This window comes from Pelodiscus sinensis, chromosome 8 (genome assembly GCF_049634645.1).
Source record: "Pelodiscus sinensis isolate JC-2024 chromosome 8, ASM4963464v1, whole genome shotgun sequence".
Taxonomy (NCBI): domain Eukaryota; kingdom Metazoa; phylum Chordata; order Testudines; family Trionychidae; genus Pelodiscus; species Pelodiscus sinensis.
This window is the reverse complement of record NC_134718.1, coordinates 40,957,862-40,983,140: the sequence shown is the minus strand read 5'-3', so window position 1 is coordinate 40,983,140 and position 25,279 is coordinate 40,957,862. Positions and strand designations below refer to the sequence as shown.

At 44.7% G+C, this 25,279-nt stretch overlaps 1 protein-coding gene across 7 annotated transcripts in view; it reads right to left on the bottom strand.

Moving 5' to 3' along the window:
• The window catches only part of TNKS2 (tankyrase 2), an 84,412-nt gene that overhangs the window by 51,802 nt on the left and 7,331 nt on the right, over window positions 1–25,279 (bottom strand). For all 7 annotated transcript variants that reach the window (XM_075935134.1, XM_075935133.1, XM_075935131.1 and 4 more), the window contains exons 3-9: window positions 23,266–23,361; window positions 22,600–22,636; window positions 8,009–8,084; window positions 6,514–6,608; window positions 4,252–4,318; window positions 1,554–1,740; window positions 811–932 (exon numbers count right to left, since the gene is read on the bottom strand). In XM_075935134.1, coding sequence (XP_075791249.1) covers window positions 811–932; window positions 1,554–1,740; window positions 4,252–4,318; window positions 6,514–6,608; window positions 8,009–8,084; window positions 22,600–22,636; window positions 23,266–23,361 — 680 coding nt within the window. The remainder of the gene's footprint in view (window positions 1–810; window positions 933–1,553; window positions 1,741–4,251; window positions 4,319–6,513; window positions 6,609–8,008; window positions 8,085–22,599; window positions 22,637–23,265; window positions 23,362–25,279) is intronic.

Genomic DNA, 25,279 nt, shown 5'->3' with positions numbered 1-25,279 from the left:
GTCATTTGGGGCTCTTAATATTTTCATAGACATTCTGGAGTAAATGCATCCCTGGTCAAGAAAAAGACGAGGGAATTATACTATAGGTTAGACCTCCCTGGTTTGACACCCTCCAGACCTGGCTGGTCCCAGATGAGCATTTTTCCATTCCAGGGAAGGTCATTTCAGGCTCACTGCTGTGGCCTCCCCCTACACTGCACCCCCCTAGAGGCTCCCTGACCCCCTTTGCAGGCCAGCTACACTCGCCAACCCCCTTCTCTCTGGGGGTAGGTGTCTGGCAAGGGGGGAGGGAGCAGGAGCAGGCTGGAGGTGCAGGGTCTCGGTCAAGAGGGTGTGTGGGGGTGGCGGTCTAGGGACGCAAGGATGGTGGGAGGTCATGCAGCTCTTGGCCCCCCGGAAAAGTGAAACAAACATCTACAAATATAATTACAAAAGCCATCTGAAGAGTTTAGAAACAGCAGACGACAGCAACAACCTAAAAAAGTGAGCTAATATGTAGAAGAAAACTTAGAAATTCAAGTATTCAGTGGATTTAGACAAGATGACAAACTGATAGACAAATTGGGTATAACCTTTCATTGATATATTAGTGAACTATCCTGCAAGTCTTAAAAGGAAATGTGACAATTTAAATTACAAAGGATACTCTAAATGCATTACCCAGATAACTTATTGTACACTAGAGTCGACTTGCCAGTCTTCACTAAGTCAAGATCTTAAAAACTGGACTTTGTCTATTTAAAACATTGCCCAATGTGTTTCAATTAGCCCACCACATGTCTTAAACCATTAAAACATTTGAAATATTACCAATGCTGTTTCATGAGTTTGAGGATTCTTGAAATTCACAGTTTCCAGTGAAAGGTGTTTTTTGATGCGAGCTACATCTGATTCTCGTGCTGCCTGTAGCAAGGAGTGACCTTTGAATTCATCTAGAAATAAAAAGATCACATTCTTTATAGGTCTGGGAATTATTACGGGAATTGCTTGATTCTGGTAGAGGAAATGCTTCTCTCAGTAAATGGCAGCGGATTTTAATTTATTGTACATGGGCTCATTATATGGATGCAGGCCAGCACTCTATGTACTCCAGAAAAATTACTACTTTGTCCATGCAGAGGCTGAGCATTCCTTAGCTTTGCCAAACAGAGCTCATGTCTCAATTCTCCACTTTAGAAGCTGAAAGAAAGCAATAGCATTTCATTTTCAGAACAAAAGTATTCAGAGTTTTAGGTAATTATGCTGCTTTTATTTTGTTCAAATTAACTTTGCTGAAGAGAAATCCTGCCATGATATTGCTATGAATAAGTTTTTGGAGAGATCATAGTGAGAAGTGGGGAAGCAGCAGGAAGAAAATGTTTTAAGATAATATAATCTTCAGGAAAGCATTACACAACTGTTTGTAAAGTATAAACATGTTATCCCAAACTTGATATCAGTACAATACGGTTTATGAAATTTAAGGGCCGTATTACAAAAAACCCTGATAAACTGGAGATGAGCAACGAAATGCTATCTATCCCTACTGAGTTTCACATTCACTTTATACTCACATGCCAATCGTTCTTTTAATTGAGGTGTTGGAGCCAAATCAATGGTGCTTTTATTGTGACAGTTCAACAGTGTTGGATCAGCACCATAACTTAGCAAGAGAGAACATACTTCCACCCTGTTCTTGGAAGCGGCTTCATGCAGAGGAGTGAACTGCCAGAGATCCATAGCATTCACACATGCTCCATGCTAGGAGAGTTACAAAAACAAGCAGATTATTAAAGAAAAACAGCATTTATTAAAACAGCAATTATTAATTCTGACAAAGCAGACAGCAAGATCAAATAATTATATATAGGCAGACCGTTTCCAAGATTTTTCCAGAAATATCTGTTATAAGTACGTATACAACTACGGTTAACATAATATAAGAGTGAATTTATCCTTACAACAGCGATGAGGAGTCCTGTGGCACCTTGTAGACTAACTGAAGTGTAGGAGCATAAGCTTTCAGATGATGAAGTGGGTCTTTGCCCACGAAAGCTTATGCTCCTACACTTCAGTTAGTCTATAAGGTGCCACAGGACTCCTCGTCGCTTTTGCAGATTCAGACTAACACGGCTACCCCTTTTGATACTATCCTTACAACATATCTATAAGGTAGGACAGTATTACTCTCCCCATTTTAATGACGGGGAAGTGAGGCACAAAGAGAATAAAGGTCTAGTTTACACCAGAAAATTAGATTGGCATAAAGACATCCCTCACAGGTATGAAAAATCCACACCCCGAGTGACACAGCTAAAATGAAGTAAATTCCAGGGAGACAGTGCTAGGTCAACAAAAGAATTCCAGCTCTTGTGGAGGTGAATTACCTACGCTAACAGAACCTGTCCTTTTAGCACAAGTAACGTCTACACTGAAGTGCTGCAGCATCATAACATGCTGCGGTGGCATTTTAAGTGTAGACAAGCCTTATGTGACTTGCTCAAGGTCACAAGGAAAGCCAGTGTTGGAGCAAGGAATTAAACCTACATCTCAAGCTCTAGGCTAGCTCTAGCCACTGTATCATCCTCCCTCTCACTATGACCACCACTTTACTAGCATCCTTCCATCATTCTCTATATAACTAAGTGGTTCCCTAACCTTAGTAAAAGTTACAATTTCCCAAGGAGAAGACCATTTTGTTGACACCTTGTAACAAAATGATATATTAGTCTGAACACAAGACAATGTTTAGAAACTCAGCTGCTTCAAGGCAACTTCTAGTTATGCTAAGGGTCACCATTTCTAAAAATTAACCTTTATATTACATAAAATAGTGTATTGCAACTCTAATTCTCACCCTGTCATTTGCCCTCAAATGCTACGAAGCTCTGCCTTTGTTACAAATTGTCAGAAAAAATAAATCTGCTAATGCAGCAAGAACATTCTTATTTAACAGTTAGAACTTTAAGCTAGTTTTAAAATATGCATAATTTCAAAATGAGTTGTAGATTCTTCATCCACACATCAAAATGTAATAGATTGGGATAAGAAATATAATATTGATTAAATATACAAAATACCCAGGACAGAATAATGGGTATCTACTACAGTTACATATTTTTCTCCTAAAAATTAAAAGTCATACTGCATCTACTTTTATACTTACCTGCAATTTTAAATTATCAAAAAAATCTTGCAGTAAAATTCCAAAATAAATTAAGATTTTAAATAGTTATCAATTACATAAGGAGGAAAAACATTGTATTAAAACATTGTATTAAAAATCCTATAAGTGCCAAGTTAAGGTTAAACCTAAATATCTTATACATGCAAACACATTTTTAGTCCATCAGATTAAGATGTCATGCCAGTGCCTTACATTGCAGAGAACTGTGTTATCTGTGCCTACATTAGACACATTTCTTTTTTGTAAGGACAGTACAAAAATGCACTTTGATTTAATAAGCAAGCAATATAAAGAATTTTTAAGTTTTCTGGATTTTTACATGCATGTGCAGTAAAACCTGAGTTACAAATACCTTGAGAATGAAGGTTACTTGTGACTCAAACATTCATTACGCTGAACAAAACATTATGGCTGTTCTTTCAAAAGTTTTCAACTAAACACTGACGTCAAAGGAAAAGGCTGCTTTTCCTTTTTTAGTAGTTTACATTTAACACAGTACTGTACTTGCTTTTATTTTACTTTTTATTTTTATTTATTGATTGATCTCTGCTCTTGCCTGATGTGTACGCACACTGCTGTGTCAATCAGAGCTCTACTGGTTTCAAATAGGACTCCACCAATATGCACTGCTATGCCTGCAATCAAGCAGTTGCAGGATTAGTGTCTTATTAGGTACAGAGCTGGAACGAGACTTACAAATCTCCTCTACAAATTCACTAGAACTTTGTTTATATCTAGAGTGTTAGAACTATTGGGCTGGTATTTCTACAATATTTTAAAAACCTAATAATCCTAGCACTATCTTAATTTTACAAGCCATCATGATACTTCTGTAACATGAAATGTGTTCATCTACTGACTTCCTACTACAACGGCATCTTGATATGATCAGTTCAAGCTTTAAAGTAGCAGTGCATTTCTATAACCCTATTATAGAGCACATTCTAACTAAGCCTGAGCAGGAGAATGTAGTTAGTGTACATTTATTAATTTGTTCTATTAACCATGACTGCCTATTTAAATTATTTTAAAATACAAGAAGATAAGTGACACAAAACCCAGGAACAATGAAATTAAATACCAACCTTTACTAGAAGGTCTGTTACTTCATAATGACCATAGGAACAGGCATTGTGAAGTGGAACCAAATCTCTAAGCAGTCAGGGAGGAGAGAAAAAATGTGATTATGGATTATATTAGAAGTATGTAAACTCAGTAAATTACAAATAAAGTATGTAGCATTATTACAATTCTAAAAAATAAAAAGCCCAGCTCTCACCACTGAAAATGAATGGAGAAAAGAGACATGAGGAAAATAATCTTTAAGATTATTGGAATCAATGTCTGTTTAACCAATCATAATAAATTGCGCAATGAATTACCTAGTCATGTGGAAATTGTATTATTTTGATTATAAGTGACTCAGTTCCAGAGATTTTATGAAATTAAACAGTAATTACACAAAAAAGAAAACATTTTATTAACAGAAGGAAGGGATAAAGCAAAATTATCTAAAAAGTTTTGTGGCATATTTTCTTTAGAATTGTAAAGAAGTCTGATTGGTTAGTGTTAATATCTCTGTGCAAGATTTTATACTGCACATTTAAGAACACAGAAAAGACCTTGCCTCCATCGGGAGGAAAAACTAAGGTGGTTTAATGTGCTGGTCCTCCTGATCATAAGTTGTTCTGGAGGCTGAAGAGGCACCTTGTGTAACTGTCTCCTTTACTGTAAATCTCATTGCAAGGGTAGCAAAGGAGGACTGACAAAGGTTTCCAAATTACAAGGGCCAAGCAACCCCTTTGCCAGGTAGCTTTTCTATGCACCCTGAAGTAATACATTTATTAAATACTTAATATGATTCTATTTTTTTATAATTTCAGCCTATTTAGCAAAGATCTTTAAAAAAAGGTTTCAAGAGCTTAAATATTTTCTATAAATGTAACATCTTTCAATTAAATTAAATTTAAATTAATGGAGATTGCCCACTCCTAGAACTGGAAGGGACCTTGAAAGGTCATTGAGTCTAGTCCCCTGCCTTCACAGCAGGACCAAGTACCATCCCTGACAAATTTTTGCTCCAAATTCCTAAATAGCCTCCGCAAGGATTGAACTCACAACCATGGGTTTAGCAGGCCAATGCTCAAACCACTGAGCTATCCCTATTTCCATAGTTAGCAAAAGTCCCTTTTGTAGTAAGTGACTGCTTAGAAATATATTATTCAGCTTTAGTGTTTGGGAAACACCTTTTAAAAATGAGAAATCATGGAAAACCAATAAGAATTTTTTTTGAGTGAAGGGAAATCTTCAAAGGCAAATGAAAACTGAACCAACCACAGATGTATACTGAAATTAGGTAAGTATAGTATGAAAGCACTTTTTTAAAAAATAAGTGCCGTTTTAAGAGTTTTAAACATAAGCAAGGTGCCAGTTCATTTCTTAGAATGAATCATGTTTTACAAATGATTCAGTAATAGTTTTACTGCTTTGCAGGTTAACTTATAAGGTTGAGACAAAAATAAGGTCACAATTATGAAGTTAGAGATGGCACCTCTGCCTCAACTCTGAATTTTCTGGCACTTGATCAGGTCATTTTTTTTTTTTTTTTTTTTTTGAAATTTTAGCTGTCTTTTTTGCATGTAGAGGCAGTCCCCGACTTACGTCGGATCCGCACTTACGAACGGGGCTTTTCTCGCCCCGGAGCTTGCGGGCGGCGGGACCGCCCAGAGCGCAGTGGTCCCGCCACCGCGTCCTCCGGGGCTAGAAAAGCTGCTCCGGGTCTCCCTGGTGTGCTGGGGGGGACTCCCCAGCACAGCAGGGAGACCCGAGCAAAGCCGCACAGGCGGCGGACCCCGTACAGGTGGCGGACTTCCCCCCAGCACAGCAGGGAGACAGGAGCAAAGCCGCAGAGGCGGCAGGACCTCTGCGCCTCTGCGGCTTTTCTCGGGTCTCCCTGGTCTGCTGGGGGGGAAGGGGTGCAGCTAGTGCGTCCCCCCGCCACCAGCAGACCAGGCTTTTGTTGCGGGACGCCTGGGGTAGAGCAGCTGGGGTGCTGCCGGGTTGGTCCTGCGGGGACCTACCCGGCAGTGCCCCAGCTGTTCTGTCCCAGGAGTCCAGATTCAGTTGCTGTTGAAACTGATCAGCGGCTGATTCCAGGAAGCCGGGGGCAGAGCAACTCTGCCTAGGGCTTCCTGTAGTCAGCCGCTGATCAGTTTCAGCAGCGGCTGAATCTGGAGCCAGTTCCGACTTACATACAAACTCAACTTAAGAACAAACCTATAGTCCCTATCTTGTACATAACCCGGGGACTGCCTGTATAGGAATGTTCTGAACACAAGTGAACTCACCCTTTATCCTTAGCATGTACATCTGCTCCATGCTGTAGTAACAGCTGCACAATCTTAACCCGGTTATACCCAGCTGCTAAGTGTAATGGAGTTGACTGGAAAGACAGAATGAATTTAGAATAATAAGTTCAATTATTAACCAATCAAGCATTGTGAAATATGAAAGAATTACTACTAATAAAATTACGAGTCCTCAAAATATTTGTACCATCAGTAGAGAGTGAACATTTGAATAATTATTAAATAGTATTTCTGCAAAGGGCATATTCTCCTTACCTGCTCACTTTTTTTTTTCCTCCATGTGATCTGCTTACCATCAATACACATTGCAAGGTTTTATTCAACACTACTGCACATTCAAGACCAACAACAATCATTGTGACAGATTTTTGGGCTTTGCAGTCAGTTCCTACTTCTTCTCAATTTCATCTTTCCACAGATAAACCAAAGCCTTCCCTGATGCGTCCTTTGTGACTTGGCTGTTACCAGCATCTATTGTTGGCTTACGAACAGTTCTCTTTACCGAGTGACATGAAGTTTAGAAATAAGCCACTGTGACAGTTAACAGTGCTGAAGAGACGAGTGTGATTACATATAGAACAAACAGAAAAACTTCACCTTATCCTGCACCTAAATTCACAAGGCAGACGACTGCTCTATGATCTGTTCAAGATGCATGAGAGTGTTTAGTGAGGAGTACCCTATAATAGGCCTGAAGCAATAGGATTTGCACAGAGACTTTATCTTTTCAGCTTGAGGTGTTTGTACAGTTGGACCAGATTCAAGGTGGGGAAGTATTATTAATGATACTTGGACACTTAAAAACTTTAGAGAGCTTTAAATATCCATTAGGAAGGTGTAACACAAGAAACTGGCTTCAGGAAAACCTACAGAGTTAAAGGAATGAGACTATGCAAATATCTAATGGGAACCATGACAGGGATACAAATAGTGACCTGAATATTCAAGAAAGCCATGGGCTCAAACTGAAAGAATTTCGCTTTTTAAGCCAAGATACCTTTACTCTGCCAGCAGTAGGTCCAGACCCTGGAAGTGCAGCATTAACTCTACTCTAAGAAGAGGTAACAAAGACATTGACAAGTCTTGGGGACATAGCACAGAGGTGGTGAAAAGAACATAGGTACAAGTCAAACTCCTTGGCAACTATTAGGATCAAAGAGGGAAGACATTTGTTGTAACTGGCATCAGCACAGCGGCAGAGAAGATCAGTTTGCGTAAAAAAGGTGTCCCACCACTCCTCATTGATCCAGATGACATGTAAAAAGTAGTGCATATGGCTCTTTTTAAGCAATGAAGAAAAATATCTGACAGTTGCCACAAGTGCATTCTGTCTTCTAACACCATTTTTAAGTACAAATTGAACATAACATACCAAAAATCTGTCTCAAATGGTGATTTTAAATATGAAGAATTAAATCTAAATGTTAACATTTCAAAACAAAATGTCTCTAAATGTGGCTTTGAAAATAAATACCTTTCTGCCATCACTTGCATGACAGTTGACATTTAATGGTGTAAGAAGAGCCATCATCTTTTCTTCATTACCGCTCCTAGAAAAAAGAAAATAGTTTAAACACACGTGGGACATTGTAGCTAACCACTATTGTATAATACTACAACTTTAGTTGCTTTCAATATTTACAATGATGTTCAAATAGCAGAACCCAACAAAACAGCTATTTGGAATGTTTGACGCCTACTAAAAACTTCTGCAAGAATTTCAAATTACACAGTATTAACATTGAAATATTACAAGCCAGTAACTATTATGCATCAACTTTTGTCTAACATTTTCATCAACAAGGAACCATATGATTCTTCACTGTGAGTAGAGTCAAAGGTGCTATTTTTAAAATAAATTATCTACTGCTCCATAACTGTTGCTCATGTCCACTTCATTCTAGGTGTGGGCATGCCCACATGCAGTCCGATTTTTACCTTAGCAGTATCCATAGGGTCAGCTGTGGCTCACCCTTGATTGCCACACTTGTGTATCAGTATATCAAGTGCTGCTGGCTCTGAGAACCAAGAGTCATAGAATAACAGTTATGAAAAAGTAGGCAATCAATTTTTCTTCTTCAAATACTTGCTCATGTCGATTCCACTTTAGGTGATTCACAAGGAGTATCCATGGAGGTAGGCTCAGAGTTCAAGGTCATGGCAGCTTGCAGCACTGCTTTGTCAAAGCCAGCATTGTCTTGAGCTTGCTGTGAAAGCGCATAATGAGACATGAATGTGTGGACAGATGACCAGGTTGCAGCCCTAGAGATTTCTTGGATTGGTACCTGCGCTAGGAACACTGCTGACTGTGCACCTTAGTGGAGCATGCTGTCAAGACCGGCAGAAGCAGATGAAGGCTGTGATCCAGGTTGAAATCATTTGACCAGACACTGGGCAACACTTTATTCTGTGTGCCACTGAAACAAACAAACAACTGCACTGACGCATGAAACAGTTCTGTTGTACCTACATAATGTGCCAGCACCCTACTGATAATCAGGGAGCACAGTCTGCATTCTTCCTCAGATGCACAAGACTTTGGAAAGAAGATGGGAAAGTGCATGTCCTGTCCCATATGAAACCGGGAATCTATCTTAGGGAGAAACACCAGATGCGGTCACAGCCAGACCATATTCTTGTAGAAAACCCCATAGGGAAATTCTGAAGTAAGTGCTCTGATCTCAGATTGAAAATGGGGTCTGCCCACAATGAAAAACCTGATCTTGGAATATGGAAATATGGGTTGGTGTTATAACAACCTTCCAGGGGAAGAGCAGGAAGTCAAAAGCTTGACGAGCTGCCCCTTAAGCACTGACAGCATGAAATTCAGATCCCAGGGAGGAACCATTATGTTGTAAGCGAAGATTGACATGCCTTGGAAGAACAGGTAGAAAGCTGAAAGAGAGGCCAGATGGACCCTGACTGACAAGGACAAACCTTGGAATCTAACGTGCAGCAGATAATCAAGAATTTCCTGCTGTGAGGCCTGGATACACTGTTCTGAGGTCCAGTACGTGAACCTTTTCCAATTGGTTAGAACTTTTCCAATAGATTAGTCACTCTGGTGGAGGGTTTTCTGCTCCCCAACAAGACTGCTAAACTCAGGCTGAGCATTGCTGTTTGTGTACATTTATCCACAATGTTGTCAAGTGCAGCGCCACCAGGTTTGGGAGCAGAAGGTTACTGTGGTTCTAGATCAGCAGATCTAGCCAGAGCAGTAGCTGCAGCAGGGAGGCTGCTGAAAGTCCAGTGTTCTGCCAAACCAGTGCTGGGTGAGGCCATGCGAGGGCTATTAGGATAACCTTCACCCTGATCTGTCTGATTTTACTAGGACTTTGTGACTCAATGGCACTTGCGGGAACTGTACATCAGAGCCTTCCCACCACAGGAGAAGAAATGCATCTGACAGGGAACCCCTGTCCATTCCCCAGATCAAACAGAATATGGAGCATTTCCTGGGAAGTTTCCCAGTTCTGGAATATTGCAATGACTGCCTCTGGGTAGAGCAACCACCTGTGACAAGATGAAAAGGGCTTGCTGAGGCCATCTGCTAATACCTATCTGGTCCACGGCATATGCGTGATCACCAAATGAATGGCATGCCACATCCAAAAGTCCCAAAGGTGGAGAGCTTCATGGCAAAGAGCTGACGACTTGCCTCTGCCTTACCTCTTGACATAATGGGTTGGAAATGGGGGGGGACAACGGCCTATAATGGCAAGGAGAAAGGAGGGTCAGGGCACAACAGGGAGGCAAGATCAGATCAGTATCTTAGATGCCTATATACAAATGTGAGAAGTATGGGTAATAAGCAGGAAGAACTGGAATTGCTAACAAATAAATACAACTATGATATCATTGGTATTACAGAAACCTGGTGGGATGGGACGCACAATTGGAATGTTGGTATGGAAGGGTACGGCTTGCTCAGGAAGGACAGACAGGGAAAAAAGGGAGGAGGGGTTGCCTTGTATATTAAAAATGTACATACTTGGACTGAAGTGGAGATGAACGTAGGAGATAGCTGTGTAGAGAGTCTCTGGGTTAAGCTAAAAGGGGTAAAAAATGAGAGTGATGTCATGCTAGGAGACTACTACAGGCCACCTAGCCAGGTGGAAGAGGTGGATGAGGCCTTTTTTAAACAATTAACAAAACTATCCAAAGCCCAAGATTTGGTGGTGATGGGGGACTTCAACTATCCAGACATATGTTGGGAAACTAACTCAGCGGGGCACAGGCTATCCAATAAGTTTCTGAACTGCATTGGAGACAACTTTCTGTTTCAGAAGGTTGAAAAAGCTACCAGAGGAGAAGCTGTTCTGGATTTGATTTTAACAAATAGGGAGGAACTAGTTGAGAACTTGAAAGTGGAAAACAGTATGGGAGACAGTGATCATGAAATAATAGAGTTCATGATCTTAAGGAAAGGTAGAAGGGAGACCAGCACAATTGAGGTAATGGATTTCAGGAAGGCAGATTTTGATAAGCTCAGAGAACTTGTAGGTAAGGTCCCATGGGAAGCAAGACTGAAGGGGAAAAACAACTGAGGAGAGTTGGAAGTATTTCAAAGGGACGTTGTTAAGGGCCCAAAAGCAAACAATTCCGCTGTGTAGGAAAGATAGAAAATATGGCAAAAGACCAGCTTGGCTTAACAGAGATCTTGCATGATCTCAAAATAAAAAAGGAGTCATATAAAAAAATGGAAACTAGGACAAACAACAAAGGATGAATATAGGCAAGCAACACGGGAATGCAGGGGCAAGATTAGAAAGGCAAAGGCACAAAATGAGATCAAACTAGCTACAGGCATAAAGGGAAACAAGAAGACCTTTTATAAATACATTAAAAGCAAGAGGAAGACCAAGGACAGGGTAGGCCCACTGCTCAGTGAGGAGGGAGAAGCAGTAACAGGAAACTTGGAAATGGCGGAGATGCTCAATGACTTCTTTGTTTCGGTCTTCACCGAGAAGTCTGAAGGTGTGCCTAACGTAGTGAATACAAGCAGAGAGAGGGTAAGTTTAGAAGATAGGATACACAAAGAACAAGTTAAAAATCACTTAGGAAAGTTAGATGTCAGCAAGTCACCAGGTCCTGATGAAATGCATCCCAGGATACACAAGGAGCTGATAGAGGAGGTATCTGAGCCTTTAGCTATTTGATCTTTGAAAAATCATGGAAGACAGGGGAGATTCCAGAAGACTGGAAAAGGGCAAATATTGTGCCCATCTATAAAAAGGGGAATAAGAACAACCCAGGAAACTACAGACCGGTCAGTTTAACGTCTGTTCCAGGGAAGATAATGGAGCAGGTAATTAAGGAAATCATATGCAAACACTTGGAAGGTAATAAAGTGATAGGGAATAGCCAGCATGGGTTTGTGAAGAACAAGTCATGCCAAAATCTGATAGCTTTCTTTGATAGGATAACGAGCCTTGTGGATAAGGGAGAAACGGTGGATGTCATATACCTAGACTTTAGTAAGGCATTTGATACGGTCTCGCATGATATTCTTATTGATAAACTAGGCAAATATAACTTAGATAGGGCCACGATAAGGTGGGTGCATAATTGGCTGGATAACCGTAGTCAGAGAGTTGTTGTTAACGATGCTAAATCCTGCTGGAAAGGGATAACAAGTGGAGTTCCGCAAGGGTCTGTTTTGGGACCCGTACTGTTCAATATCTTCATCAATGATGTAGATATTGGGATAGAGAGTACGCTTATTAAGTTTGCAGACGATACCAAACTGGGTGGGGTTGCAACTTCTTTGGAGGATAGGGACATAATTCAAAATGACCTTAGCAAGTTAGAGAAATGGTCAGAGGTAAACAGGATGAAGTTTAATAAAGAGAAATGCAAAGTGCTCCACTTAGGAAGGAACAATCAGTTCCATACCTACAAGATGGGAAGCAACTGTCTAGGAAGGAGCATGGCGGAAAGGGATCTAGGGGTCATAGTGGTCCACAAGTTGAATATGAGTCAGTGTGATGCTGTTGCAAAAAAAGCAAATATGATTCTAGGTTGTATCAACAGGTGTGTTGTAAGCAAAACTCGTGAAGTCATTCTGCCGCTCTACTCTGCACTAGTTAGGCCTCAGCTGGAGTACTGTGTCCAGTTCTGGGCGCCACATTTCAAGAAAGATGTGGAGAAATTGGAAAGGGTACAGAGAAGAGCGACAAGAATGATTAAAGGTTTAGAGAACATGACCTATGAAGCCAGGCTTCATGAACTGGGCTTGTTTAGTTTGGAAAAAAGAAGATTAAGGGGGGACATGATAGAGGTTTTCAAATATCTAAAAGGGTGTCACAAGGAGGAAGGAGAAAATTTGTTCCTCTTGGTTTCTGAGGACAGGACAAGGAGTAATGGGCTTAAAGTGCAGCAAGAGAGGTTTAGATTGGACATTAGGAAAAAATTCCTAATTGTCAGGGTGGGTCAAATATTGGAATAAATTGCCAAGGGAGGTGGTGGAATCTCCCTCTCTGGAGATATTTAACAACAGGTTAGATAGACATCTGTCAGGGATGGTGTAGACAGAGCTTGGTCCTACCTTGAGGGCGGGGGGCTGGACTCGATGACCTCTCGAGGTCCCTTCCAGTCCTATGATTCTATGATAATACATCACAGCATTATTTCTATCAGGACCTGCACTACCTTACCTTTCAGGTGCTTGCAGGCCAGGTGAATGGCTCTGAGCTCCCTGGTGTTGATATAGAGGGGCAGACCATCCCACAATCAGTGACTGTAGGTACTGAGCTTGCCCAGGTGGGTGCCCCAGGCTAGGTCTAAAGCACTGGAGACCAGGGTCAGAGATGGGAATGGGGCTGCAAAGGGAACTCCCTCCAATACTGGCCAGGGGCCCTACCATCAAGCCATGGGTTCTACTATCTAGCCAAGGACAGCTAGATGTGACCCGGCACCCTAATCATTGTGTTGTGCCTTTTGGGGATGTAGACTGAAACCAGCCACATTTGCAGTGCCTGGAGATGAATCCTGGCATAACTGATTATGTGACCCTACAACAGCAAACAGCAGTGGACAGTGTGTGGTTCTTCATATGGGAGATCAGGTCTGACATGGCCTGAAAACACTACTGCAAGGAAGGCTGTGGCTCATGTGGAGTCAAGAACAACCCAATGAAAGATTTACTGTACTGGCATTAAGGGGCAGGTTCTCTTTTATTAACAGGCACAGATCGCAACAGGTGGAATGCACCAGACCAAGGCTCCTCTGTACTTGTACTCAGGACTGCCCTTGATGAGCCAGCCATGGACTCCAAGGTGTCTCAGGTAAGCCGCCACTGGTGCCTTACAATATGTCAAAGCTCTTGTAGCCAATGAAGAGCAAAGAGAAGTACCACGAATAAAAAGTAAGGTCCATCCACAAAGAAACATCTGTGATCTTAGAATATGGAAATCCTTTAAATTGAGGGCAGCGTACCAATCTCCCCGATCAGGGAAAGGGTGATAAAAGCCAGGGTGACCATTCAAAACTAATCTTCTGAAACATTTTTTAGTTGATGCAGGTCCAGATTACGGATGGAAACTGTTGTTTAACCAGTTAATGGTTAACTTTTTAAACACTATGTTTAACTAGTTAACCGTGGAGCAGACCATCTCCCCAAAGATGCAAAACAGTGCTTCCCGAGGGGCCAAAGCAGCCCCACCCCCAACCTGCAGCACAATGGACCTTGCTGGGCTGGAGCAGCTTCCCACCTGCAGCACGATGTGGCAGCTCCAGATGCTCCATCCTGGCCAGGCTCATCGTGGCGTGGGCTGTTCTGCTGCACCATGCTGCAGGGCTGCTCTGGATGTACTGGGCCCACAACGCTGCATTGTGGGCCTGGCCGGTTGAAGGCCACTCCCCATCCCCTTATCCACAGTGCACAGGCTGCCAGTTAACTGCTTACCAATCAGGGTTACCCGATAAGGGTGATGTTTACCAGGAAACTAACTAGGTTACCTCTTTCCATGCCTAGTCCAGAATAGGTCTGAGGCCCCCTTTTGTTAAATAGCAGCAGGAATAAAACGCTTTTCCTTTAAAATCCCGAAGAACCTCCTCTTGACCTGCTGAATGAGGAGTTGCTCATGAAAAGAGTCCCTGAGAAGGGACAGGGAAGAGAGAAGAGCAGCTGAGAATTGCAATACTATGTCCAACACCCAGCAATCCGAGGTGACCTGTGACAAGGCCAAACAATAGAGGAGAAACAAGCAAGGGAAATTGACTTGAGTTTATCTACAAAATGAGTGTTTCTAGCCTGTAGGACTGTTTGCTGGTCTGGTCTGTAAAGGTGAAGGGGAGGGGACAACTATGACCAAAGCTCATGCCTCTATCTCTTCTCCTTGTAGATCCCTGATGCGTCTGCCAGATGTTGGAGGTAGGGGGTGATTGGAACTGCTTCTTTGCACAGCAGCATGTGCATACATAGTGAGCGTAAAGTGGCTTGAGTGTCCTTTATCACATGCAGCCTTGCATTCATTTGGTCCACAAAGAGTCCATTCCCATCAAATGGGAGCTCCTAGATTAAGATTTACGTTTCTTGGGACAGGTCAGCAGTCTTAAGCCCGCTTCTGTGTCTCATGAACACTGCTGAAGCAACTACCCTAAGCCTCTGAGTCTGCTTACGTACCATGCTATTTGGAGAAAGCACTTCACTGCTGCAGTACCCTCCTCTACCAATGTGCCAAATTCATGTGCCTACCCTTGACGGAAAGGCTCCCTGAGCTTATAGAGGGAGTCCCATAAAAGGAGGTTACTCACCTGTGCAGAAACTGATGTTCTTTGAGATGAGTGTCCTCGTGGGTGTTCCACATCAGGTCAGTATGCTGCCGCTGACCCTTCAATCGGAGTCTTCAGAACAGCATTAATGGTTCCACAATTTCCCATTAGAGTTCTTTCAGAACTCTTGGGTGAATGCCATCTGATCCTGATGACTTCTTACTGGTAAGTTTATCAATTTGTTCCAAAACCTCCTCTAACACCACCTCAATTTGGAACAATTCCTCAGATTTATCGCCTAAGAAGAATGGCTCAGTTTTGGGAATCTCCTTAACATCTTCAGCCGTGAAGACTGAAGCTAAGAATTCATTTAGTTTCTTCGGGTGCTCCTTCAGTATCTCAATCATCCAAGGTCTCCACTGGTTGTTTAGCCAGCTTTCTGCTTCTGATGTACTTTAACATTTTGCTATTACTTTGAGTTTTTAGCTAGCTCTTCTTCAAACTCCTTTCTGGCTTTTCTTATTACACTAGCAAATTAGTGTGTCATAAGACGGGATTTTCAAGTCTCTCCTCCACGTCGGTCTTCTCTCCTGAGCCTCCAGTCTCTTGTTCCGTCCGTCCGTGTGTCTCTCTCTCTCTCTCTCTTTCCTCTCCTCCTCCTCCTGCCTCCTCTCCCCCCCCCAGCTTTCTTCTGCCTCTCTTTTTCTCTTTTCCTCCCCCTCCTGCCTCTCACTTGGGGGACCGTGGAGCCCAAACAGTCGTTTGGGCTCCACGCTCCCTGTGCTGCATGGGGAGCGCGGAGCCAAACGGTCGCTTGCGCCACTTGCTCCCACGCAGCAGCCCGGCTGAGCGGCGCAGAAGTCACCCAAGTGCCATAGCGGGAGGCGAAGGGGGGTGGGGTGGTGACATTCATGGCCAGGGGGCAGGGCCTGGAGCCGCTGTCACACCTCACATCACCACCCCGCCCCCCTTCGTCTCCCGCCGTGGCACTCGGCTGACTTCTGCACCGCTCAGCTGGACTGCTGCGGGGGAGCTAGCGGCCATTTGGGCCCCGGGCTCCCCATGCAGCACCAAAAGGCCGCTTGCTCCCCCGCGGCGGCCCGGCTGAGCGTCGCAGAAGTCAGCCGAGCGCCACAGCAGGAGGCGAAGAGGGCAGGGCGGTGACGTACATGGCCAGGTCCCAGCCCCTAGCCGTGTACATCACCACCCTGCCCCCCTTCGCTTCCCGCCATGGCGCTCAGCTGACTTCTGCGCCGCTCAGCCGGGCCGCCGTGGGGGAGCAAGCGGCCGTTTGGGCCCCGCGCTCCCCATGCAGCACCAAAAGGCTGCTTGCTCCCCCGCGGCGGCACGGCTGAGCGTCGCAGAAGTCAGCCGAGCGCCACGGCAGGAGGCGAAGGACGTGACTCAGGCAACAGCGCCGCCCAGAGGGAACAGCCAGGGAGGCAACAGCGCCCCCCAGAAGGAATAGCCAGCATTTCAGAGTTACAGAGTCACAGACATTGAGCTACTATATATATGATTTTTACACTTAATTTGACAGGGTTTATGCTCCTATTTTCCTCACTAGGATTTTACTTCCACTTTTTAAAAGCTGTCTATCTCTCACTGCTTCTTTTAGTTGGTTGTTAAGCCATGCACTTTTTGGTTCTCTTACTATATTTTTAATTTGGGATATACATTTAAGCTGGGCTTCTATAATCATAGAATCATAGGACTGGAAGGGACCTCAAGAGGTCATCGAGTCCAGCCCCCCACCCTCAAGGCAGGACCAAGCTCCATCTACACCATCCCTGACAGATGTCTATCTAACCTGTTCTTAAATATCTCCAGAGAGGGAGATTCCACCACCTCCCTTGGCAATTTATTCCAATATTTGACCACCCTGACAGTTAGGAATTTTTTCCTAATGTCCAATCTAAACCTCCCCTGCTGCACTTTAAGCCCATTACTCCTTGTCCTGTCCTCAGAAACCAAGAGGAACAAATTTTCTCCTTCCTCCTTGTGACACCCTTTTAGATATTTGAAAACCGCTATCATGTCCCCCCTTAATCTTCTTTTTTCCAAACTAAACAAGCCCAGTTCACGAAGCCTGGCTTCATAGGTCATGTTCTCTAGAACTTTAATCATTCTTGTCGCTCTTCTGTGTACCCTTTCCAATTTCTCCACATCTTTCTTGAAATGTGGCACCCAGAACTGGACAGAACTCCAGCTGAGGCCTAACTAGTGCAGAGTAGAGCGGCAGAATGACTTCACGAGTTTTGCTTACAACACACCAAAAGTTTCCATTGAGCTTGCAGGGATTTTACTTTTGTCTCTGTGCCTTTTCGTTTTTGTGTAGTTTCCCTTTCTGAAATTAAATGCCACAGTGTTGGGCCCCTGAGGTGTTTTTCCCACCACAAGGATGTTAAGTTTTATTACATTATGGTCACTATTTCCAAGCAATCCAGTTATATTTACCTCTTGGACCAGATCCTGCACTCCACTTAGGACTGAATCAAGAATTGCCTGTCCCCTTGTGGGTTCCAGAGTTAGCTGCTCCAAGAAGCAGTCCTTTAAACTACGAAGAAATTTTCTCTCTGCATCCCGCCTTTAAAATAGATGATACTCCAATATTTGCACATGCTCTCACTAAGAAGTTCCTCAAAGGCCTGCAAGCATTTTATCCAGATGTGGTTCCACCAGTACAACGTTGGAACCTCCACCTGGTTTTAAATGCCCTCACTCGGCCCCCATTTGAGCCAATGGCCACTTGCTCTTTTGCACCTTTCTATGAAAACTTCCGTTCTCAAAGCCAATTTGTTGGATAGACAGGTGGGAGAAGTTGTAGCTCTCATTGTGGACTCCCCTTACACCAATTTTTAAAAGGCCAGATGACCTTATGCACCCACCCCAAGTTTTTACCCAAGATATGGTCATCCTTTCACTTCAATCAGACCATACATCTCTTGACTTTCTTCCCCAAATCTCACGCTAACTCCTTTGAATCTAAGTTGCACACACTTGACTTACACAGAGCACTTTCTTTCTATTTACAACACACAAGACCATTTAGGTCCTCTTCTAGACCTCACCAACAAACCACAATAAAGGCCAAACCATTTCAACTCAGAGACTCTGCCACTGGATTTCAGATTGTGTAAGACTTTGCTACTCCTTACCAGGTGTCAACCCTCCTAATAGTATAAGGCCTCCTTTAGGGGCTATATGCTTCCAAGGTAAAGGAGGAACAGAGGGGAAAGGTGGATTTATGCATGTGCAATGCTTGCACAGTAGGAGCACGCAGCTGGAGGTGCGCACATGTGCGGCCACAGGGACAATGCTCTGAAGACTCCAACTGAAGGCTTGGTGGCGGCACACCAACCACAGGGACATCTCTCAAAGAAGTTAAAATTGCACCTGCCCAAGTGGGCCTGGTGGTTTGTCACCTGGAATTGCAGGCTGGCTGTTGAATAAATTTTCCGCCCCAAAAAGCTGGCCTCTATTTTTGGGAGCTGAACTGATGTGACTCTGCTTGTCCTTCTTGATGGCTGAGACAAGTATTGAACCAGGAGGTGAGTGTATATATATTGGTACTCAAACCCTGTGGCTGGTATGAAGTGCTTCTTTTCAGCCCTTCTAGAGGTGGGAGTGATGGATAGCCAGCCACGTTTGCTAGATGGCTTTGGCAATTTTCACAACTCTATTATGCACTGGTAGCGTAACACTGGTTGGGTAGAGACTGAGAGTATGCTGAACAAAGTATCTGCTTGCTCAGCCATCTCCTCCACCTCTATGCCCAAATACTCAGACACTCAAGCAGGGCCAGACGATCCTTAAAGCTGTCTGGAAGGCTGGCCCTTGAAGGTCCAACAAACCATCTATCCAGGGATGAAGACGATGATTCTACCACTGCAGGGACTCATTGGGACATCATCCCCTGTGGAGGTAGGGAGTTTTGGGGTGGGCATTGTCTCCTCTACTCCAACCTCCAAGCACATTTCATGCACCAAGCCAAGCTGGCAGCAGATAAATGATGCAAAGGGAGCATCAGCATCACTGGCATGCTCCACACAATCCAGTGGGGCCACTACACTTAGCCACTGGCCATGCTGCCACTGTGGATGTTAATGTGGCTTCTGGGGCCCAATAATGCTGATAGAGTCTGGGTAAAGGGTTGAACTGCCTTTTGGAGGACTCCCCTTATGGTGATCATGGTAGGTCCATCAACACCTGTGTTTGCTTGCTGACCAATACTGCAGGAGACCAACGCTTGGGCTATGTCTACACTCGCGGCTTCTTGCGCAAGTACGGCCATTCTTGCGTAAGAATCTGCACAGCATCCACACTGCCCGCCCGCTCTTGCGCAAGTAAATTTACAGTACGGCGCGGTAAGAGAAGGCTCCTTGCACAAGAGCTACACTCTTTTTTAACAGGTGTAAGCCCTCTTGCGCAGGAGCTCTTGCGCAAGAGGGCAGTGTGGACGCTTGGCAGGGACTTCTTGCGCAAGAAAGCCCTTTGGCTAAAATGGCCATCAAAGCTTTCATGCGCAAGAGAGCATCCACACTGCCATGGGCGCTCTTGCGCAAAAGCACAGCTCCCATATGGCAGTGTGGACGTTTTCTTGTGCAAGACTTCTTGCACAAGAACACTTGCACAAGATGTTCTTGCGCAAGAAGCTGCCAGTGTAGACATAGCCTTGAAGTGTGAGGACCAGTGACTGATCAGTTCGGGAGGACCGATTCTACATCAGAATGTAAAATCCCATTTAATTGGTTAACCATTAACATCCTTAGTTCTGGGGGCACCAATATGATGATCAGGGGGCAGTAGGAAGAATATCAGCAAGTGCACGGGTGGGCAATAATCTTTTGCCACTTCAAAAATGTGGCGGGGCAAGATACTTCCCTGCTTCCCCACCCACAAACCATGATTTGTCTGGGGGTGGGGAAGCACCTTTGTCCCCCACAGAGGTTCCCCCTAGGTGCCCATGCCCCTGGCAGTGGAAGGAGACTTCACGCACTTCCCCTTCTCCCCCCCCCCCCAGGCCAATCAGGTGTTGGGAGCAAGCGAAGGCTCCTCCAGCCCTGTCAGGCCAATTGGGGTCCGGGAGCAGAGGGAAGTGCATGAAGTTTCCTCCGCCCTGCCAGGAGCATGCATGCTCTCCTGCCCCCAAGCCCTGATCGGCCTGGGGGCGGGGGAGCTCGTGAAGCCGCCTCCTACCCTGCAGGAAGCGCGTGGTGCTTCTAAGTGCCACATGCTCCTCGTAGGGTAGGGGCAGGGCAGAGGAAACTTTGCATGCTCCTCCTGCTCCCAGGCCAATCAGGCCTTGGGGGTGAGGGAGCACACGAAGTCTCCTACTGACTTGCTAGGAGCCACGTGCTCCTGGCAGGGCGGAGGAAACATCATGTGCTTTCCCTCCCGCCCCCAAGCCCTGATTGGCCTGGGGGTGGGGGTGTGACAGGGATCAGCCCGCTTGGAGGGCCGGATCTGGCTCCCAGAGGACCTTTTGGGATGGCTCAGAAGCCAGTTGGAGGGCAGTCAATGAGGAAAGACCTCAAACAATATCACATTCTGAGTCCTGAGTCGAAAGTTTTTACAAATACAATACTTGTCTTTCACACAAGCATGTGAGGCAGCTGCTAGGGTAGTCACTCACAGGCATAGGACTGTTATAGTCCATGCAGGGTTTAAATTTCGGAGACGGGTATGTCCCACCTGGGGCAAAGTCCACGATTGAACTTTAACTTCACTTAACATGATTACAAGTTATTTACAAGGGCCTATGGCTTGAAGTCAGAAGTGACGAAACTGCTAGCCCTTCCTATGCAAGGAAAGGAGCTCCAATTAACCACCATGGGTAATAAGAAGCAACTGAGAGGCTGTAGGTCTGGTGGCACCTGATAAACCAATGCATGAGTGAAGCATCCACAAGGGCACCATACCTGACCCTACAGATGCTGCAAAAGACAAACTTTTCCAACAACCACACACATAGGTACATGTATACCTAGAATGGAAATGACACGAGTAAGCACTCAAAGAAGAACAGACATTATGGAGGCCATAATACTACAACTGACAATAGATATGACTACGAATAGTGAATTTACCATAACCTTACTTTGTATTTTTTCCTGAAAAGCTCTATATCATTCTCAGATATATATGATTTTAGAGCATATATGTCTATGTGTCTGTCTACGAGTCCATTTTTCCCCCCAGGAAATCCTCCTGAATGGGCCATATCTGGTATACTGCTTCCTCTTCTCCTACAAAAGCAATATCAGGGTTTGGTTGTGCCAGGAGAACCGGAAGCCCCAGGAAAAGGACTGTTTTTCCATAATATGGAAATGGAAGGGCTGTTCAGAGAGATGCAATGAGAGAATACACTGGGCCAGAGTGCCTGAATGGAAGAGATATCCTAAAGACAGTCCACTAGCGGCAGCCATACAACATCAAGGGAGTGGCCAGCAGGGCTGGGATCTGTCATCTTGCCTGCCAGCACACTGGTAAAGGTCCCCCTTTCACCCACTCTCAGCACTTGGCTGCAGTCCGCCCCCTCCACAAGCTGCAGGCCAGGGGAGGGCTGTTGGATCCCTGGATTGGCCTCCAGAGCCTGCAGGCCGCAGGCAGTCCCCAGAACCTATTCATCCCCCTCACAGAGAGCCTGCAGGCTGAGAGGCAGCCCCTTGGAGTCTTGCTCCCTGCCCCCGTTTCCCCCGCCGCAGGACACAGGCACTGGAGGCTGGAGCCAGTCCCAGGACTTTCACCCTCTGACAGCCTTCAGGCCATGGAGGGCCTCTGGAAGCCTGGATTGGCCCCTGGAGCCTGCCTCCCCATGGACGTCCTGCTGGTTGGCCCTCAAACCCTCTCCCTCCCCCAGGACAGGCTGCAGGAAATGGGGGGGGGGGGGAAAAAGAGGCTGTAGGACAGGACTGGCTCACATAGCCTTGCATCCTCATGATGGGCTGCTACCAAGCAGTGCCACCCTCACCACCCCAGGCAATTCTGATCATTTCTGCCTCCAGCTCCCACTCCCTGCTTTCACTCCTGCACCCCCACACTTCGAACCCCCCTCTCTGAGCCCCCTACCCATTATAATCATGTAAATAAAGCATGCATATTTTCCTTTTTATTTACAAAAACAAACCCCAACCACCACTACAGTTAAGGCCCTGAGAAACGCCAGGTACATCCGCTAGTGGATTTATGTCTATTTTTGCCAACATTAACTATTCCATATATTACACATTTAAAGGATTTTGACAATTATTTTCTTAAATTTCACAAAAAAAAAAAAAAGACTATTTTCTGAGTGAGTCTTGGACAATCTCAAAGTTAATGCAAATTGTTTTCCACATTAATACATACCTGGCACTTTCTAAGAGTTCATCCTTTTTGTATTCACCTGAAAGTGAAGAGAACATTATTTCTTTATCAAAAACAGTAATTCATGGATGAAAGTTTATGATCTAAAGTTTTCTTCTTCTATCATTCTTCCAGAATTTAGAGACCAAAAATAGACTGTCTATTTCCCCTTTTAAACAATTAGCTCTGTGCTCTTGAAATTGTCAGTTATAGTTGGGGTCTGGCCACAAAAACAGAAATTACATTAATATTTAAAAACTCAAGAAAACCATACTACTTTTGAAACAGAAGAAATGGTAGTTAAAAAAAAAATCTATCAGTTAGGGTACATCTACACTGCAACACTATTTGGAAATAACTAGCGCTATTCTAAATAACTTAGTCTGTGTCGACACAGCAGGCAGTTATTTTGAAATAGTGTCAAAATACTGTCAAGCCAGGGGACTTTTTACTCCCACTCTTGTAAGCTTCATTGCATGAGGAGTAAGGTAAGCTGGAGGAAGAGTGCTCTATTTTGAAATAAATGTTGTGTAGACGCTCTCTATTGCAAAATAAGCTATTTAGAAATAAGATACGCAATTGACATAGATCAATTTGTATAGCTTATTTCGAGTTAAGCCCTGTGGTGCAGATACACCCTTACAGATTAAAAAAAAATCCACCACTTACCAGTCAGCACTGCTTTTGCAGATGGGTCTGCTAAATCCAAAGCAGTCCTTCCATCTGTGTTACGGATGGCCGGTTCAGCACCATGCTGCAACAATACTATAAAATAGAAAACATTTTAATTGAAACAACTAGGGCTGACAACTTTGGTTGAAAATATCCTGGATGTTTCATCATATGACAATCTTACATTAAAGATTAATCTTAATTCCTGGAGACTCCAGGACAAGGAGGGCTGGCAACCCTAGAAACAACTCCCATAGAAACTAGATCACCCTATAGAAGGTGAGTTTCCTGTGGCTCCCATTAGCTGGAAACAGTGAACTGGACCCGAAGGGTGCTGCGAGGCTCTGTGGCTACTTCAGGTAAACAAAGCATTGTGGGCCCCCGAGTGGCTCTCTCAAAGCAGGCCCACTGCCACTTTGAGAAACCTACAGAACCCATTAACAGAAATGCCCAGTTAGGGAGTCTTTCAATTCTCTTGCCCAAACCTTGCATATGTTAAGGCCACCTAATTCAGCTCTGTAAATTATTAATAGTCAAAACTAATATCCCTGAATGTCAGAGTCAGACATGCTCTTATGTGAAAGTAAACTTATCAGAACCTCCTCTGTCAAACTGGACAAGACAACTGGGAGATAAGGACCCAAACACATATTTAAATTCTTGACCACTTTACTAACTGTTTAATACTCTTTAAGACTCGAATAACTGCCTAGTTAAAACTGCAAATGTTAAAATGTGTGCGCGATGGGTCTGGGGCGACCCGCACTCAGGCCGTACTCACCCCAACCGGCTTCCCAGAAAGCGTGAGAGCCCACCTGCAGAAAGACGTGGCACACACACAGCTGGAACAAGGCCGCTAATATGCGGCCACTTTAGGAAGGGGTAGGGGACGGAGTAGGGCATGCCGGCATGCCCCAAGGCCCTGATGCCGTGCACTGGGACGTCCTTGGCAGCAGCAGGCCCATTTAAAAGGGCCACCCAGTGCAGAGAAGGGCAGACCTGGAGAGGGACAGAGGTGATCGGGACTCGGAGCCACCGAGTCACAAAGACACCATGGACCACAGCCTGACTGGCAAGAGCTCCTCAGAGGCAGAGAAAGAAGGAGCCGCCGTGTGCCCAGGTGGACCACGAACCGGGGAAGTGGGGGCGAGTGACAGAGAGGAGGCTAGGATGCAGCCCAGGGCAGGGTGGTATTGGCGCCTGTGGGTTGACGCGTTTCAGGGAACAACCCTGTCAGCCATGCAGTGGGATTGGACCCCTGCACTTAAGGGCCCTGGGCTGGGATCCGGCGGAGAGGGTGGGCCTGGGTCCCCCTATTTCCCCTCCCCCCAAGGGGTAAAGGAACAGGACAACACAAGGGAGACGCCAGTCTGAAGGGCAAACAGGATGGGAAATTAGCTCCAGGGAGGAGCCCAACCTGGGGTACTCTGGGGACTTTGTAGCGCGTAGGCGCATAGTGAACGTGGGGACTGGAATAGGGCGGGCAGTGAAGTCCGTACTGATGACGGGATCTGACACCAGGACAGTGACACCACCCGTCACAGCGTGTATTTAGGTAAACGTGTAACCACTGGAAAAAAAAATCAGTAGTTACACATTTACACATGGGGCAGCAGTGTCTGTATCAGAGGCAGCAGTGGGGGCTACTCCATGGGAGCCCCTACAAACGTGGAACCGGCTTAAAAGCTGGCTCCCCATGTGTACTGGCTCCTGCCTCCTCCCCTCACCTCCACCTCTCAGCTGCCTCTGGCGGGCCCAGACTCATCAGCTAACCATGTACATGTTAACATCCCTAGTTAAAACCAAATTCAATTTAATCTATTGTGCTTGGTGAAAACTTATGCCTCTGACTAATTTAGTGTGGGGCAGAAACACAACAGACCAGAACAAATTATTTATGTTAATTAATTGGTCAAAATACTACACTAAAATATGACTACCTTTCCACTCCTCCTCTACACAAGATGGAAAAAACATGAAAGGTAACGGGGATTTTTGCATTTCTGTAACT